Genomic DNA, 19,490 nt, shown 5'->3' on the forward strand with positions numbered 1-19,490 from the left:
TCAGGAGTCACTAATCGACCGCTTATTACTTATGCCCAGGGCCGGCCCTGCCTTTGTTAATGGTTGCCCAAGCCTGTGATTGCATCTCCTGCCTACCTCTGTCCCCCATGCTCAGTAACTGGAATCTGTCCCTGCAGACACACTGTAGAGCAGGGCCGGCTGGTTACTGCGCCCTGGGGTCAGGCTGCTCGCCCTGGCTGCTCACGCTTTTAGAGGACTCACTGGGGAGTTATATGTATTGTATATAGTTTGCATGTGGGAGTTTTTTGTTTGTATAGCTATATCACTGACTGCATATCAGCATTTGGACTCACGTCTGTAATGTTTAGGCAGGAGTGGCCGGTGTAGTAACATTGATTACATTGTAATGTGTAGTACAATACCTCATGGTGGATCCATGAGGTGAACCAGTGAACATCACATTTCCATTTGAATCATTTAGCAGATGCTCTTGTCCAGAGTGACTTACAGGTAGCTAGGTGGGACAACCACATGTCACAAGTAGCTATCAGTAGAGTCAGAGCTAAAGAAGGGGGGAGGCGGATTATTTAAGAGTGTTTGAAGAGGAAGGGTTTCAGATGTTTTCGGAAGATGGGCAGGGTATGTATGTGTGAACCACGCAGCACTTGCAAATAAAGGACCATCAACTCCATTTGTGTCTGGACTTATTATTTATATTGAACATATGGGCAATTACATCTGTTTTTCCAACCAGTTGCACTTCTAACTGGTTTTGTTGTAGTCCTGGGATACTATTTCCTACTTTGTTTATTTAGCAGTGTGAATGTTGACCTAGAGCTGAGCTGGTGTAAGTCTGGGGAGGGGGAAGAAGGGGGAGGGGAGGGAAGGGCCAGGTGTGATGATGTCAGGACTCGTCAGGACCAGTCAGGAGGTGCTGACTGTGGAGCCTGTATGGTGTCACCTTCCACACCTCCAGAGGTGAGCAGCAGGACCTGTAGCTGCAGCTGTAGAAACGTCCTGCCCAAGAGGAGACACCCTCAAGACAAAGGCCCTACTGAGGAGACAGCATCTACAAACAACAACACATCATCACAACAACTTCCTTTAGCAGGCAAGTGAGGCATGAGAGGGAGACATGTTTATAGTGCAGGTGTGGTCAGACTAAATTCTCCAAATGACCTCAATGCTGTCGGATGCTCTTCCATAATGAGAGGGATTGTAAAGCTAACAAAATAATTGTGGCAGTGAACATGTTTCTTCAGCTCCATAAAGTTGATTTTTTTCTCATTTTAAATAATGACAGTGTCTGTGCAAACTTTTGTGTATTAATAAGTGCATGCATGCATGATGAAATAAATACGTGGTACTCCTTCGCTACCAAACTCCACATGTCAGTGCAACATGACATGAGCCACAGATTACACTCCTCCAGTTACAACCTAGGATACGCCCATGGCATAACACAGCTGCACACCTGTCATTCTATAGAAGCTCCCCCTATGTAAAGTATATGGACCCAATACTCCACACACCACGTGACCATGCACCACTAACCAACAAGCTGCAGTCCATGGATTTTTGGAACGTCATTTCTAAAATAAGAAAATGATCAACTTTAACCCTAGCACAGCCACTCCAGTAACGATCAGAGAAGCTAAGCATCCATTTTGACCTAACGCCCTCCAGACTCCTGTGACAAGTTGTTGACAGCTTGGGGACAAGAGGCCGACACCGTGGCAGAAGTGTTTTACAAGAGCACCCACGCACAATAACATGGGGCCCTTTTCTCGCTGGTGCAGCTAAAATACAAAACAGGTTGAAGTTAGATGGTGTTGAGAATCTCCCTAGTCCAGGCAGAGAGCCCCAGCTGTTGCAGTGTGCGCTCTGCTGGCCAGGGACAGAGTGGGCAAGCAGCACCAGGGAGGACAGGCACCAGGAGGCCAGACTCTCCACCTGACACCTGAGAGTCAGTGGTTCGGGAGGAACAGCTGAGCACTGGCGTGCCTGGACACCCTCTCTGGGTCCAGCGTTACTGAACACACAGTCACACAGTTACATAGCAACCCTGCTGGGGCCCGCAGACACAACATGAGTCTCGTTACTGAGAGCATGACAACAAGGGAGAGTGGCTCAAGACCTCCCTCGCTGAGTATGCCATCATCATTTTTTGTTTCTTGAAAAAATATATATATATCAAGGCTAATTTTATCACAGTCCTCAGTATCCATGAAATTGAAACCAGATGAGATGGGCTGAACTGAAACAACATCCCAGGCAGTGCATTCCCTTCCCCTCTCTGTCTTAAAAACACAGCCTGCAGGGGAAAACAGTCTGGAGTCACAGAGGGGGAACAAGAACGCTGATGGTTTGTTTTGAGGAGCTAATAAACAAGTCATTTACAACAGCCCCTGAAACAACAACTTGATTACGTAACAGTGAGCTTCTGTAGAATATCCAGGGGGAAAAGGGAATGTATGGAACGGTAGTTACAGGTGTGCAAAGGAATGCATTGAGGGAAAGGGTGGACTGACTCTAGGAGAATGACTTTGACTTGAATGTACCGTTATACCCATATGTTTACCCATAGCCTGTCAAATGAATATTTCACAAGTGAAATGAATGGCACAGCCTTTGGACGTGGTTGATATTTACGTACCCATTACGAGGAGAGCTGACAAAATAGCTAATAATGATACTTCATCACTCTAATGGCACCATAAGCGTGTAATACATGGGAGGTCCTGAACTATTTTGCCTCTGGTGTTTGGCCCCACTTTCATCTCGTGGACAGGAAGTAGCACTATTAGTGTTTGGTAAAGCCCTGAGAGACCATCAATATCCTGCCAGCCAATACCTCCAAACCTCATTACGCTCCAGCCCAGGAGTCTCATTCCCACATCCCATTTAGCCGTAGATCCACAAGCAGCCACACTGGTAATGGCAACTATAATTGGGTTGCTGCGGCTGTTTCATTTTGGCCTGCGAGGCCCTTGTGTCCTGGGTCGTGAGAGAATGGTACAGTAAGACATTTAGCAAATGGTTCCCTGCCATGCCATTTCCTCCAAAGCAAGGCACCTATCATTTACCCCCCTCCTCCCCTGCTCAGTGGTACATTCCTGCCATAGCTTTGATTGGCTATTTCTGGGCCCGAGGTCTTATGGTAGGGGTGTTAGACAGATTCTACTCGACAAACTAAACGTGTGCAACTATTCAAAGACCCTCTGTTATGTATGTTGTTCAAATGTTTTGTGTTCTTCATTATGAAAAAACGTGAACAGATCCAAAGACTGGATAAAGACCACCAAATCAATTTGCTAAGCTCAGTTGACATAACCCAGAGCCAGAGCTATGCAAAAGCTGAAGACTGCTGTAATAATTCAAAACAAATGAGAAACACATGTTCATTTTTGCATATATAACAGTACTGTTTATTTTACACTTCAAATGTAAGGAACTGGCAAAACCAGATATGTTTCAGCTATGAAGACATGTAGCTAGGGATTCACCTCTGATCCCATGTTAAGTTATCAGTGTTCAGAAACTGCAATTATCAAACAGCAATACATCAAATATATCTTCCTGTGGGAGATCGGATAGCAAGATAAATGATAACATCAATACATCCCTAATTTGATTTGTCATCATGAAATTCTAAAAATAAAAAAAATACACCCAATAAAATGAATATATACCAATCCCTTATATAAACACCTCAGCTCAGATGGGAGGGCTCAGAGAATCTTTCTTGTTCCTCTATGAATGGAGATCCATGGGATGTGCTGGAGAAAAGTTCATAGGTCGAATGGCCCATCTCTGTCCAAAACCTTCTCTGTGCTTTAACAGCATCGCCATCTGTCTGACCGTGGTGGGGGTCTCTGGGAGCCCACTGAGGACAGACACTCTCTCCACACAGCTGCTCCTCCGACTTCATCTCTCCTGTTGATCAGCCAGAGCCAGGAGCCCTGTCTTAGAACAGGTCCTCACACTCGGTCTATAAATAACAGCGTGGAGTGGTGTCTGTGAGATATATGTAGGTGTCTATGTTGGCAGAGGAAGGCGGTGTGTGTGCATGTGTGTGTATGTTTATATGTGTCTGTGTGTGTGTGTGTGTGTGTGTGTGTGTGTGTGTGTGTGTGTGTGTGTGACAGAAAGAGCAAGAGAGCGATAGAGAGAGTAGGAGAAGGAGAGAGATGAGGACTCAGTACATAGCGTCCTCATACATGTCCGTCCGGAGGCAGAAGAGGATGCCTCCTCCTAGCATGAAGATGGTGGCTCCCCAGCCCAGTCCGTAGCCCCAGTTGAACTCATGGTAGGTCTGCAGGACGGTTCCATCAATGAACTTGATTGGGTAGAGGACCAGTGCACAGGCCTGAAGGACCACTGAAAGAAAGGGAAAAAATCTAGATAATAAATCCACAGAAAGATATAAACATGTTAACATTTTATAGTTAGACAATGTATGTCTTCTATCTCTGTACACTAATTTAGGGCCCTATAAAATCCACGTTGCCAATGGAATCACGGAATACAGACACTAAAACGGAATTCAACAATATAAAAACATTTTGGGAAGTAGGAAATCAGCTTAATGTATTGAACTTATTACAACATTCCTTAATATGCCCATGATTATCATAAGACATTACAAAAATGCATCAATGATTTATATTTTCCTTCAACTTTATGAAGAGGCAATGACACAAGAATGCCGCTGTCTGTGAGTGCGTGTTAGTCTACCACTTTGTGTAGCCGTTAGCGATGACGCTAATGTAATGTCAACGGTCTTCTGTTAGATGGAAAGGCTTTCACAAAAACCTTCTCAATGAAATGTTAACTACAAAGTAGCCTATGCCTACCTGGCGGAATGATATCTTTATTATTTGCATAAATCCAGTGGCCATTTGTTTTGCAAACTCTGCAATCACATGAGCGCTACAGAAACATCACTAAAGTAACAGTCTCTTGTTGGTGCACACTGGCATTAAAGGGTAACTACAGCCCAAAATCGAAATTTCTTGGATTTTTTCCAGACCTCAAAAGTGGTCTTCTGATGTGGTTTAAGCATTGTTGTGGATATAGAACACCCAATTGTGGTGTTTTTATACCAAATAAAATTGCAATATCATCTTCATCATCACCAACAAACTAACATGGTCAAAGCACACCAAGACAGTCGTGAAGAGGGCACGACAAAACCTATTCCCCCTCAGGAGACTGAAAAGATTTGGTATGGGTCCTCAGATCCTCAAAAGGTTCTACAGCTGCACCATCGAGAGCATCCTGACTGGTTGCATCACTGCCTGGTATGGCAGCTGCTCGGCCTCCGACCGCAAGCCACTACAGAGGGTAGTGCGTACGACCAAGCTTCCTACCATCCAGGACCTCTATACCAGGCGGTGTCAGAGGAAGGCCCCAAAAAATTGTTAAATACTCCAGCCACCCTTGTCATAGACTGTTCTCTCTGCTACCGCACGGCACGCGGTACCGGAGCGCCAAGTCTAGGTCCAAGAGGCTTCTAAACAGCTTCTACCCCCAAGCCATAAGACTCTTGAACATCTAATCAAATGGCTACCCAGACTACTTGCATTGCCCCCCCCCCACCTCTTTTACGCTGCTGCTACTCTGTTATTATTTATGCATAAGTCACTTAAATAACTCTACCCACATGTATATATTACCTCAATTACACTGGCTAACCAGTGCCCCCGCACATTGACTGTACTGGTACCCCCTGTATATAGCCTTGCTTTTGTTATTTTACTGCTACTCTTTAATTATTTGTTACTTTATTTCTTATATTTTTAGGTATTTTTCTTAAAGCTGCATTGTTGGTTAAGGACTTGCAAGTAAGCATTTCACTACACATGTTGTATTCGACGCATATGACAAATAAAATTTGATTTGATTTAATTTGAGAAAACACATTTTATAGGGCCCTACTATTTGAAATGTATTCTGGTAAAAGGGAACCAGCTAGCCTTGTTGTATGAATGAATGACTACCTGTGTGCAGGTAGAGAGCTAGTGATGCCAAGTCTGCTGATGGGAAACTGGAGCCACGTGCGAGTCAGAGTAGGGACCACAGCCACGCTCAGAGAGGGGTGATAGATACCCCCAACCAGCCGCTACCCAGGGGGTCCTATCACACCCCCTCCCCTCAATGTCCTCTACACTCTACAAACCTTGTTTCTCCTCCTGGGTTCCCCTCACACTCTCTGTGTCCCTCCCTCAGAGACCCAACAGCTGCTAATTACTGCAGCCAGCAGCCAACAACAAACCCACCCGCCCATGCTCCACTACACAGTAAACAAACAAAACATATTACTGTATCCTGTATCCAATCTCTACTTCTCTAATGAAGTTCTAATGCATCCTCCTTAGGTTTCCACTGAGAAACGCTCTACCATATGGTTGTGTCAGAACTTTCCTAGCCTTTACTGACCACAGCCTAAATATAGGATTATTGTATTGAAAAAGTCTGAACTGAACTGAAGGCTGTAGGTAAAAGCCTATTATAATTCAAACTCGTTGTGGGCTTATACTGTCAAGTGGCCAAAGCCTATAACCCTAAACTTCCAAAGAAAAGTAAAAAGTGTGCTTTTATAACCTGTGACGTTGTGTTCCACTGGACTGTGGTCGGAACTGTGGTGGCAGAGCTTATAATAGAAAACACATTGGGTCACACTAAAATATCCCTATAGCGACAGAACTTTTATCGTGTGTATCCCGTGTTACCATTTCTCTGTGTACTTTGTATGTGGAGTAAGAAAGGTTTGACGCACTCGTTGCCACACAGTTGTTAGACTGTTGTAAGGATCCGTGAGTGTCCTGTTCATCCTGTGGGACAGTCACCAATGTTAGTCGATTGAACTTTGTTAGAATACCAACACAGACATAACTATTAACTTTGGGATTCACAATGTGTAAACTCCTCCGTCACATCACATTCCGAGTCAACACATTCCTAATGAATATATTTAAGAGCAGGAAAGCAGTCACTGTGTTGGGCAATGAATCAGAGTGGGTGTTGGTCCGTCTGTGTGTGTGTTGTGTGTTGTGTGTGTGTGTACTCACGTGTGTGTGTTGTGTGTGTGTACTCACGTGTGTGCGGTGAGGCATGTGTCTTCCTCCTACTTTTATGGTCAAACAGTAAGGCGTCAAGTTGAAAGAGGGGGAGAGGAAATAGCACACGGTGGGCTCTCTAGACCTAAAGTTACTACTGTTCCTTTTCCCTACTAAAACCTGTGTGTATGTGCACGTGTGAGTGTGCGTATATGTCGACTGACTCAGAGAGGGGACATTGTGAAATTTACTGAGACTCCACCTGGAGGGGAAGAGGTGAAGAGGCGTGAGACATAAGCTCAGGAACGTGACTGTTGACAGAGGCCAGACTGAGGCGGCTGGGCTGGGGCCGTACTTCTGGCCAGCAGACAGGCACAACAATGACTCTCAGCCTTTCTCTCTGACTGGGGGCATTTACACAGCCCCCCTGCCCCCTCCATCCTGTGACTGAAGGCTCTCCTGCATAAGGAGACCTTTATCCTTAACAGGCCTGAAAGCAATTACAGAGAGGGAAAGAAAACACTGCATCTCCCACATTTCTCAGTAAATGACAAACGGCGAAAGCCTCAGACATCTACCACAATCTATCCCACCACATACTGGTCCTACAGTATTGGAGACTGCTTGGCTGTTTTGGCTTTTTATAAGAGCAACTGGCTAAGTAACTAGCTGATGGAACCAATGGTTGCTTGTATACATCCTGACACCTGTCTCTCAATGGACTCCAAGTAGAACATTTCCAAGCAGAAAGATACAGTGCATTTGGAAAGTATTCAGACCCATTCACTTTTACCCACATTTTGTTACGTTACAGCCTTGTTCTAAAATGTATCAAATAATTATTTCACACCATACCTAGGTGTCTGGTAAGACTGTAAACGCTCCTTCCAGACTCACATTAAGCATCTCCAATCCAAAATCTAGAATCGGCTTCCTATTTCGCAAAACAAAGCATCCTTCACTCATGCTGCCAAACATACCCTCGTAAAACTGACCATCCTACTGATCCTCGACGATGTCATTTATAAAATAGCCTCCAACACTCTACTCAACAAATTGATATATTGGATGCAGTCTGTCACAGTGCCATCCGTTTTGTCACCAAAGCCCCATATACTACCCACCACAGTGACCTGTACGCTCTCGTTGGCTGGCCCTCGCTTCATACTCGTCGCCAAACCCACTGGCTCCAGGTCATCTACAAGTCTCTGCTAGGTAAAGCGCCGCCTTATCTCAGCTCACTGGTCACCATAGCAGCACCCACTCGTAGCACATACTCCAGCAGGTATATCTCACTGGTCACACCCAAAGCCAATTTCTCTTTTGGCCGCCTTTCCTCCCAGTTCTCTGCTGCCAATGACTGGAACGAACTGCAAAAAAAAATCGTTGAAGCTGGAGACTCATATCTCCCTGACTAGCTTTAAGCACCAGCTGTCTGAGCAGCTCACAGATCACTGCACCTGTACATAGCCCATCTGTAAACAGCCCATCCAACTACCCCATACTGTATTTATCTTGCACCTTTGCACCCCAGTATCTCTACTTGCACATTAATCTTCTGCACATCTACCATTCCAGTGTCTAATTGCTATATTGTAATTACTTCGCCGCCATGGCCTATTTATTGCCTTAACTCCGTTATCTTACCTCATTTGCACTCACTGTATATATACTTTTTGTTTTCTTTTTTTCTACTGTATTATTGACTGTATGTTTGTTTATTCCATGTGTAACTCTGTGTTGTTGTATGTGTCGAACTGCTATGCTTTATCTTGGCCAGGTTGCAGTTGCAAATGAGAACTTGTTCTCAACAAGCCTACCTGGTTAAATAAAGGTGAAATAAATAAAATATATATATATTACACACAACACCCCATAATGACAAAGTGACAACATTTTTTTTTAGAAAATTGAAATGTAACTCGTTTCAGGAAACTAGGAGTATGTCGCGGGTCACTACTTCACAGGAGAGCCATTTGAACGTAAACTTTAAAAAAAAAATCAAAATGTGTTTTTTGGCAGAAATAACTTCTGGAACATGTGAACTTTCATGTGCCTTAATAACAAACTTGTATGCCATCTTTAAATACGAGCCTAGTTGGTTAAGCCACAGAAAAAGTCCGAAACCTTCCCGCTAGCAATGATTGGCTGAGATAATGAGTGGGCTGAACATGTCAAGAGATGAGTTTGGATTGGTCTGCCATGTGGCACGCTTCTGTCTATTTGAGCTGGTAAGAATGTGGAGGTAATCCTGTCTAACTCTGCTTTAAAAAATATATATTGCGTAGTAAAACTGCATAAGTGTTGCTCTCCACTTTCTGGAGGACCGAGTTTTGAAATCAGTGGAATTAGATTATGATAGCTAGGAGATGGAGAAAACACCTGTCTCCGGATTACATCTTCAAACTAAGGGCAACCATGGAATCCGTGACAGAGTGTGAGAAGTGTCCAACCATGTATATGGGTAAGATAGTCTAGCTAGCTACATTTTCAGATATTACACGTTTCTAATTTTGTCAGAAAGTCATTTTCATTTCAAGCTAAAGTGTACTGTTAGCTAGCTAGCTAATGTTAGCCGGCTGGCTCGCTAGCTAGCTAATGTTAAGTTAACGTTACATGTAGGATCTGTGTAGCAATATTATTCGTATCTCAGAGCCATTTGCTTTGCTAGTTATAGCCTAATGTTAGCTAGCTAGCTAATATTAAACCTGGTTGGTTAGCTACCTGCAGATTAATTGAGAGTAGTAATGCTATGAGTTGGGATTATGGTTCATTGATTAGCTAGCTAGCTACCTACATGTCTTAACAAAAGACTCCACTATGCAAGTATCCATTTCAATAGAATGTTCATGATGCCACTGCGACAGCTGTTGATAGACATAGCTGGGAAATTCGCTCTGGCTACCTACTCCGATGTCTCGTCTGAGTGTGCCAGAGTGCAGAATAACTGACAAATTTACGAACGCTCAACACCTGTTGAATATGGCCAGTGTCAGTAAACGTTGGCAAAAAAACGTAAATTTTTGCCAGCAGCACATGGTCAGAGTGAGCTGTTCTCTCATTTGTGTCTGGCAGTAGCTAGCAAGCTTGCCAACGTTAGCTAGTTAGCTTGGTTACTTGACTGCTGTTGTTAAGACAGAACGCTCGGATCAACCCTTAAAGAGATGGGTGGGGCTAAAGCTTAAGAGGTTGTGAACGATGCTGAATACTTTCTGAATGCACTGTATGTGTTCAGGCCTGAGAAAGTGCAGGGAGTGGGAGCAAGGGTATTTGTTTTCATTCTATATAAATTAAATAACAGGATGCCTGTCTGTTATATAAGAAAGTTTAAAATTGGGGAATGTTGGGGAAAGTGGGACTGAGTACAAACCAGGCAAAGGCTGTTGTCACTGCTCCATCACTGACTGACTGACTGCACACTGCTCTATTCCTGACCTCACACATACAAACATGCACACACACACACACACAGAAATGCACACACACACTCTTTTTCATTACAAGAACAAACAGCAAAAAGCGATGTTGGTTTTAATATTGCTTCCTTATTCAGTATGGCTTCCTGTGCTTGTCCTCTCTGTGGATGCTTTATATGGTGATGTATTGGTAGTAATATGCAGCTGTTGATTTGCTACAGTTCACAGAAGATAAATAAAAACTATTGTGAAATTAGTTTTTTTTGAACAATTAGTTTGTTTTAAGAGATGCTCCACAGCACTGTTATTCCGGCATGGCCTCTTAATTGTGTTTTGACTGAGCCTGAGAAGGAGAGGCCTAGTGAAGGAGAGAGCAGAGAGAAAGGGGGAAAGAGAGAGAGAGAAGAAAATGAAAGAGAGAACATTGAGAGGGGGAGAGAGAGAAATAGAGAGCAGAGAGAGGGAAGAGAGTGAGCAGAGAGTGGGGGCAGAGAGAGGGAAGAGAGTGAGTAGAGAGTGGGGTCAGAGAGAGGGAAGAGAGTGAGCAGAGAGTGGGGGCAGAGAGAGGGGGAGCAGACCGAGCAGAGAGAGCTGTGGGAGAATTCATTTTTGTCTTCATGGATATTATCCATGAGGGAATACATTCCACTCTTCATTGGTAACTGTGCAAATTCTGCGGCTGCTTTTTCTTGGCACGCATCAGCCTGCTTTCTGGGTCTCAAAGCACCACAGAAAGAGTTCTCACCCACAACTCCCCTCTCATCCCCCCGCCCTCTCCTTCTCCACCCTCACAGTCTCAGTCAGTGTCTATTTAGCTTTGTGCAAACAACTTGACTATGACCTCAAATGGTGAATTCTGTCTGTATGGAGACCAATGCGGTATGAGGAAAGAATTACACTGTATCTCCATGTTGTGCCTACGTGAGAATGCTGTTCATTGACTACAGCTCAACACCAAAGTCCCCTCCAAGCTCATCACTAGGCTAGGACACGGAGACTGAACAACTCCCTCTACAACTGGATGATGGACTTCCTGACGAGCCGCCACCAGGTGGTGAGGGTAGGCGACTACACATCCGCCAAGCTGACCCTCAACACAGGGGCCCCTCAGTGGTGCGTGCTTACTCCCCTCCTGTACTCTTTGTTCATTCATGACTGCGTGGCTGCGCATGATTCCAACGCCATCATTAAGTTTGCTGACGACGACGAGACGGTGGTAGGCCTGATCACCGATGACGATGAGAGAGCCTATAGGGAGGAGGTCAGAGACTTGTGGTGCCAGGACAACAACCTCTCCCTCAACGTCAGTAAGACAAAAGAGCTGATCGTAGACTACAGGAAACGGAGGTCCGAGCATGCTCCCATTCACATCAATGGGGCTGTAGTGGAGCAGGTCGAGAGCTTCAAGTTCCTCGGTGTCCACATCACTAAGGATCTATCATGGTCCACATACTGTCACACCCTGATCTGTTTCACCTGTCTTGTGCTTGTCTCCACCCCCCAACAGGTGTCTCCCATTTTCCCCCATTATACCCATGTGTATTTAAACCTGCGTTTTCTGTTTGTCTGTTGCCAGTTCGACTTGATTTGTCAGGTCTTCCCAGCGGGTTTCCCGTTTCTCCTGTTCTCAAGGTTTTGTCTTCTAGTCTTCCCGGTTCTGACCTTTCTGCCTGTCCTGACCCTGAGCCTGACTGCCTGACTGTCGTCCTGCACCTGCCTGACTCTGACCTGGTTCACAAACCTCTGCCTGCCCTCGACCTGCCTTTCGCCTGCCCATTTGTTATATTAAATATTCTGAGAATCAAACTATCCGCCTCCTGTGCCTGCATCTGGGTCATATCCTGAGTTGTGATACACACACCAACACGGTCGTGAAGAGTGCACGACAACACCTCTTCAGGAGGCTGAAAAGATTTGGCATAGGCCCACAGATCCTCAAAAAGTTCTACAGTGGAACCATTGAAAGCATCTTGACTGGCTGTATCCCCGCTTGGTATGGCAACTGCTTGGCATCCAACTGCAAAGCGCTAAAGAGGGTAGCTCATCACAGGGGCCGAGCTCCCTGCCATCCAGGACCTCTATACCAGGCGGTGCCCTAAAAATTGTCAAAGACTCCAGCCACCCAAGTCATAGACTGTTCTCTCTGCTACCCTACGGCAAGTGGTACCGATGAACCAAGTCTAGAACCAACAGGACCCTGAACAGCTTCTACCGCAAGCCATAAGACTGCTTAAATAATTAATCAAATAGCTACCCGGACTATCTGCATTGACCCTTTTTGCACCATTTTTTTGGACTCATCACATACGCTGCTGCTACTGTTTATTATCTATCCTGTTGCCTATTCACTTTATTCCTAGTTATATGTACATATCTACCTCAATTACCTCGTACACCTGCACATCGACTCTGTACTGGTACCCTGTGTCTATAGCCAAGTTATCGTTACTCGTTGTGCATTCATTAATATTTTAATTATTACGTTATTACTTTTCTATTATTTCTCTATTTTCTTTCTGCATTGTTGGGAACGGCCCGTAAGTAAGCATTGCACTGTTAGTCCACACCTGTTGTTTACCAAGCATATGATGGTTAAAATGTGATTTGATTTGTATGTGATTGTGTTGTGGCGCAGTGTGACCCTGTATGGTGTTGGGTTTGTTGGGTTTGTGATAGTTTAAGTTTGGTGGACTCACCTGCAACGAACATGAACACGGCTACTGTGCGGTAGTGCTGTCTGTGTGTCCCCCGGCACAGGGAGATGAGGGCCACCAGGAAGGCCACCAGAGTCAACGCAGCACCGGCCAGCAGCAACACGAGGGTGGCTATCTGCCAGTCTGCAGGAGGAGACACATGTTACAAACGACCATCACCAACATTGATTCATAGGGTACTCCTGTTCTAATCACTCAGTGAAATACAATGTATATATACAAAAGTATGCGGACACCCCTTCAAATTAGTGGTTTTTGCTATTTCAGCCACACCCATTGCTGGCAGGTTTATAAAGTCGAGCACACAGCCATCTCCATAGATACACTTTGGCAGTAGAATGGCCTTACTGAAGAGCTCAGTGACTTTCAACGTGGCACCGTCGTAGGATGCCACCTTTCCAACAACTCAGTTCGTGAAATTTCTGCCGTGCTAGAGCTGCCCCGGGCAACTGTAAGTGTTGTTATTGTGAAGTGGAAACATCTCGGAGCAACAACAGTTCAGCCGCGAAGTGGTAGGCAACACAAGCTCACAGAACGGGAACGCTGAGTGCTGAAGCACGTAGCGTGTAAAAATCATCTGTCCTCGGCTGCAACACTCACTACCGAGTTTCAAACTGCCTCTGGAAGCAACGTCAGCACAAGAACTGTTCGTCGGGAGCTTCATGAAATTGGTTTCCAAGGCAGAGCAGCAGCACACAAGCCTAAGATTACCATGCGCAATTGCATACGTAGGCTGGAGTGGTGTAAAGCTCGCCACCTTCGGACTCTGGAGCAGTGGAATCGCCTTCTCTGGAGTGATGAATCATGCTTAACCATCTCGCAGTCCGACGGACGAATCTGGGTTTGGCCAATGCCAGGAAAACGCTACCTGCCCCAATGCATAGTGCCCAATGTAAAGTTTGGTGGATGGTCTGGGGCTGTTTTTCATGGTTCTGGCTAGGCCCCTTAGTTCCAGTGAAGGGAACTCTTAACGCTACAGCATACATTAACATTCTAGACGATTCTGTGCTTCCAACTTTGTGGCAAAGGTTTGGGGAAGGCTCTTTCCTGTTTCAGCATGACAGTGCCCCCATGCACAAAGCGAGGTCCATTCAGAAATGGTTTGTCAAAATCGGTGTGGAAGAACTTGACTGGCCTGCACAGAGCCCCGACCTCAACGCCATCGAACACCTTTGGGATGAATTGGAATGCCGACTGCGAGCCAAGCCTAATCGCCCAACATCAGTGCCCGACCTCTCTAATACTTCTTTGGCTAAATGGAAGAAAGTCCCCGCAGCAATGTTCCAGCATCTAGTGGAAAGCCTTCCCAGAAGAGTGGAGGCTGTTGTAGCAGCAAGGGGGGGACCAACTCCACATAAATGCCCATTATTTTGGAATGAGATGTTCCAAACATGTAGTGTATGACTGTATGGTGAAATTGAATGGATCCCCCATAAACTCAGACCAGTGATGAGACAAGCAGGAAACAAATAGCCTACTGCTCTTGTTACAACTCAAAACACGTGTGTGTGTATTTGTGGTCAAGAAAGAGTTAAAATTCCCCAACATTCACAGTTCTCTCTAGTGTTTTAATTTAGACAGTGAAGGGAGCTTGATCTACAGAGCTACTTCAAACATGCTCACTTGACCACGTGCAAAACCCTTTCTTCCATCTCATCCATCCCATCTGCCTCTGCCTCTCCTCTGTCCAGGTTCTGGCTGCGCAGACATAGCCATGGTGCAGCGTTCCAAAATCCAGCTGACTGTTCAGTTCTCCCGCAGGTCTGTTGCGTCTCGGTTGGCTGGCTCGCCGCAGAGAACAGAGAGAAGCTCCACTGGAGGCAGTTAATGAGCTCCGCTCTGTCATGTCTTTCTCTGCCCCCAGGTCCCAGGTCACTGTCTCCTTTGTCTCCTGTAGTGTTAACCCCACCACGCCCCTGCACCCAGACGCCCTGGTCCTAATGAGCTCCGCCAGGCAGGCAGGCGTTCTCTCTCTCGCCCAGGGACAGGGTCATCTCATAGGGACCGCCTCACATTCAGCCCCCCACTCCTTCTCCACATTACACCACAACAACAGAGGGAAAGAGCTCTATCACAGCAGCTCATTATGTGACAGGTGGTTGTCTGACAGCACGCTCCGCAGGGTTGTTACAAAACAGAAACATCCGGTTTTCAGGAGAAAAGTTAGAGAGGCTGTGATGCCACTTGTTTACAGTCTCCGGTGAAACATATAGCGGAAGACTATAGATAGTGCCTGTCTGTCTTCGAGAGGAAGTTCTTGCCACAAAGTCGCAAGACACCACATAACAATTTTGTTGGTGTCAACTTTGTCGGAGATTCCGTTATCGCTAGAAAACGCTAGCTAATATCTGGCTAGCAGCTAGCTCTCTGACGTTGTTTCCATCCAGAATATTAACCAGGCGACACTCCATCTTAACTCTTCCACATTTCCTGGATTGGTTAAACAGTGCAGAAGAGAACCTCCCCCTACTGTTTTTTTCTTCTGTTAGTCTGACAGAGACAGACCATCAAGCTTGGAAAGGGTGTGGCTGGCTGGGCACCACAGGGGAGGGCACTGAACTGAGATGGAGGGTCTTATCAGAGGAGACCGCCAGGGTTAACCTGCCTCTCCTGATCACAGCACCCATATGGTGTCCTCTCTGCTCTGTGCTGGAGCCATGAGGCAGTAGTAAAGCTGGCTGCAGTGGCAGTATCATCCTCACTGAGGCTTTCCCTAACAGCACATTCTACTCTGCTGGGAGGCTCAGCCAAAACAGCTACTGAGACACTGAGAAACAGTAGAGGAGAGTGATGAAACTAAGGAAGCAGCAAGTAATGTTCAAAGAGACCAACATTAGAGCCCCACAGTGGAGGTGTCATAATACCCATAAAACCTAGAGGTCAAACAGGGAAATGGTTCCAATCGTTTTTCCACGATTCATTTTTCCCATAGGGGATTTTTGAAACACTTAAAATAATGGCTGTGTTTCATGCAGGGTTACCCTGGTAACATAAAAAACAACAAGGTCGAATCATGACATCAGTGATCTTCAGGTCGGAGCTCTAGAAAGAGGCCAGAGTTCTTGACTTGGAATTCTGAGTTCGATGACCGTTCAAAATGTATTTTCCCAGTCGGAGCCTGTTTTTTTCAGAGTTCCCAGTTGTCTTGAACTCACCGAAGTCTGATATTTCCCAGTTCCGAGTTTCCAGTTGTTTTGAACATGACACAGAAGTCATGCTGGATTGACAGCATGGCCAATGTATTCAACCTTTTCTGGCCCATGGTATTCCATGTGAATGTTTATCCTTTAAGCTTGGAAAAAAGACCCTTAAACCCAAACTTGGACCACACACCCTCTTCACTAAATAGCAGTGGAAGCAAAATAGTGATTGCTTTGCAACGCTTAGAGTTAGCCACTGATTCCTTCCAAACCACATTGTTGAATTTGCGATTTCCAACTTGTTGGGTAATGTTTATGTCCAATGGCCGATGAGCACCGATACATTTTATTTATATTTTCTCTTCATATGACAAGGATTGAAAAGGATTTGCCAGCAGATTGTCGACATGATTCAATATGATGACTGTTTGTCTAGCTTGCTACTGTAGACAAGATTTTGAAAGTATGATATTGACATGATAAGTCCAATCAAAGCTAAGGTAGATATAACATGATTTGACATTATTTTATATGTGGCCAATGACCTTGATCCTTCTTGAATGGGCACTTCTAATGTAAATCTATGGCAGTACCCAAGGGGGCTTGAACCTTTTAGTTTTCCTTGTAGATTTTGCAGAAACTAGTGTCCCCATGAGTGACAGCACACTGAGCCAATCAAGGCGCAACTAGAGAAGATTACCAACCACCTGCCCTGAATGAGGGGTTGCCACTGACCCTAAATATATGGTTTAGGCCTATGTCGGAATGCGTGAGAACATCCCCCCCTTAAACCGTGAAATGTATCTATGATGACGCTTTCAGGCCATAACCACAGCCACTCCATCCCCATTTAAAGAGAGTGAGAGGGAAAGAGACTCACAAAAAGAGATACCAGAGCAAGACTGCCCTCTCCACCAGAGGAATGCAACAATAGGTGGAACACTGCTCTGCATTCACAATCCAATGGGCAAAAACTGGCTGAATCAACGTGGTTTCCACGTCATTTCAACCCAAAAACTATATGTGATGACATTAAATCAATCTGGAAAACTGATTGGATTTGCAACAAGTCATCAATGTAACCTAAGATTTTTTCTTCTTCTAGTTGAATTCACGTTAAATGATAACTCAACCAAATGTAGGCGAAATCAAAACTAGACGTTGAATTCAACTAGACTGAAGTCAACTGACGTCTGTGCCCAGTCAGAAAGCTATGCAGAGGCCAGTGGAGCTCCCAGATGGCACGTCATGGGAACTAATTGCTCAGCAATACAACACTCCGTTGAGAAAGAGAACTTCACAATTACAACAGATCAACAAACTGTGGCGACAATCAAAGAGAATAGCCTCAGATAGGCCTGAACATCTACTTGTATCACGAGAATCACTCACAGAAGTGGTACGCACTGATTGGCAGGGCGGGGAGCAAAAATATTTAGTCTGGGTACCAGTCTTCTTAGCTAACATATTCCACTCATGACAGGAGTGGCAATGAGTGGAATGTAATAGTGGCAAGTGGCAAAGAGTGGAATAGTTTAACCGAGAGGCAACCAGGCTACAAAATATTGTCCCTGGAAAGCAAGTGTTGCAGTAGACATGTATCACGGAGCCGGACCAAGAGCGATTTTAAACAAGCAAATTACAGCACATTAACAATGGTCCATTGTTGATCTCCTCATCCATGACCTACATACAGTAGACATTCACCGTAAATTCCAGGTAATTCTCTCACTATAATCCGATTGCTTTACGCATTCATTCTGTATCCATCTGGACCAGTCTATAAAGTGTATGTGTATGCTTTAGAACTTCAACAAGGTTGAGAAAGGGAAACAACTGCATCAATTTCTAGGCCATGTTTTGTAGAGTTTGTAATAGATAATGAGCCTTACGAGCAGGGGGGAAAGCATGAAAAAAATGCCAATATCACAATTTTTGGGGTCCTATAGTGATAGTCCCCAGTCATTCGCTGCCAAAATACTTCTACATTATTTTGGGAGCCAAGGATTATAACTCATTTTGGGGATCCCTTTTCATCTGGATAGAAAACCACTTGAAAGGCATCATTTACATCAAAATGAAGAAGAATTTGAGTAAGAAAAAAATAGCTTCTTACCAGATTTGAGGGTGGAAAGGCATCTCCAGCCAGAATCTTTATCGGTGCATGATTCCCATAGCGACAAAGAAAACCGCTCTGCGGTTACCCAGGCGGGACTCAATAACGCTACAATGTCCAGACACAATGCCAGAAATACACAAAGTAAAGCAATCAACTTGAATGGTCTGAAAACGTACACTTCATTTACAGACATGTTTTCATATTAAGTTTACTTCGATCCACGAGTGGTGAAATTGAGGAGAGAAGAAAAACTGTGACAGCGTCCTCCAGCACACTCAATCCGAAAGTTCAGAATCGACTGTAGCGAGTTGGGATGAAAACCGTGACGAAGTCCTCTCCTACTCGCGTCTGTCTATGCGCACAATGCGCTTTACTTAGATCCCGTGCTCCCCCGTCTGGTCAACTGATATGGCATTGGCTGTTAAACTGGAGCACAATGAACCTAATGGATTTGATCAACTATTCTACGATCTACAATCCATCACTACACACTGTACATACATTAGGCTATATTGAATCACATCAAGGGTGGACTTTGGCCCTGGAGTGGATTTGTCATTTTTCAATTGCATTTGTCCTTTCATTGAAACATGTTCTGGCTCTTATGGTAACTTTGCAGTGTAAATACTGTATATTGCATTTATTTATTTAACCTTTATTTAACTAGGCAAGTCAGTTAAGGACAAATTCTTATTTACAATGACGGCCTATAAACCTAGTCTTGGCCATTACTGAATATGTCAGAGCAGGAGCATAAAAGGCTTTTTGATGATGATGAGAGGTGGGCTTTGTCTCTATGGCTGATGAATTATTGAGAGAGAGGGAGAGAGAGAGAGAGAGAGAGAGAGAGAGAGAGAGAGAGAGAGAGAGAGAGAGACGAGACACACACAGGAGAACCATGGAACAACCACAGATATACAAATCTCATCACCAGACATTTGGTACTCTTCTGGACGGTGCCTATCTGTAAGTCGAAGTGGCTGCGAAGTGGCTGCACACAAGCCTAAGATCACCATGCACAATGTCAAGCGTCGGCTGGAGTGATGTAAAGCTTACCACAATTGGACTCTGTTGGAGTG

General features: G+C 44.9%; 1 protein-coding gene across 1 annotated transcript; it reads right to left on the reverse strand.

Annotated features, from left to right (window-relative positions):
- Nucleotides 1-3,370: 3,370 nt before the first annotated feature.
- On the reverse strand, nucleotides 3,371-18,868 carry LOC120056605 (transmembrane protein 47-like). The gene is made up of 3 exons (XM_039004804.1): nucleotides 18,409-18,868; nucleotides 13,135-13,275; nucleotides 3,371-4,341 (listed from the first exon to the last, which is right to left on the reverse strand). The coding sequence occupies exons 1-3, from the start codon at nucleotides 18,602-18,604 to the stop codon at nucleotides 4,160-4,162; spliced, it is 519 nt and encodes a 172-aa protein (XP_038860732.1). The 5' UTR covers nucleotides 18,605-18,868; the 3' UTR covers nucleotides 3,371-4,159.
- Between the last annotated feature and the right edge of the window lie 622 nt (nucleotides 18,869-19,490).

This window comes from Salvelinus namaycush, chromosome 12, assembly GCF_016432855.1.
Source record: "Salvelinus namaycush isolate Seneca chromosome 12, SaNama_1.0, whole genome shotgun sequence".
Taxonomy (NCBI): domain Eukaryota; kingdom Metazoa; phylum Chordata; class Actinopteri; order Salmoniformes; family Salmonidae; genus Salvelinus; species Salvelinus namaycush.

What these genes read in the sequence shown, in the direction of transcription:
- LOC120056605 (XM_039004804.1), bottom strand. Translation starts at nt 18,604, where the DNA reads ATGTCTGTAAATGAAGTGTACGTTTTCAGACCATTCAAGTTGATTGCT. An exon ending in CCTTTCCACCCTCAAATCTG is followed by an intron (nt 13,276 to 18,408) that starts GTAAGAAGCTAT and finishes CTCCTCCTGCAG; the next exon opens with ACTGGCAGATAGCCACCCTC. An exon ending in CGTGTTCATGTTCGTTGCAG is followed by an intron (nt 4,342 to 13,134) that starts GTGAGTCCACCA and finishes CCTTTCTTTCAG; the next exon opens with TGGTCCTTCAGGCCTGTGCA.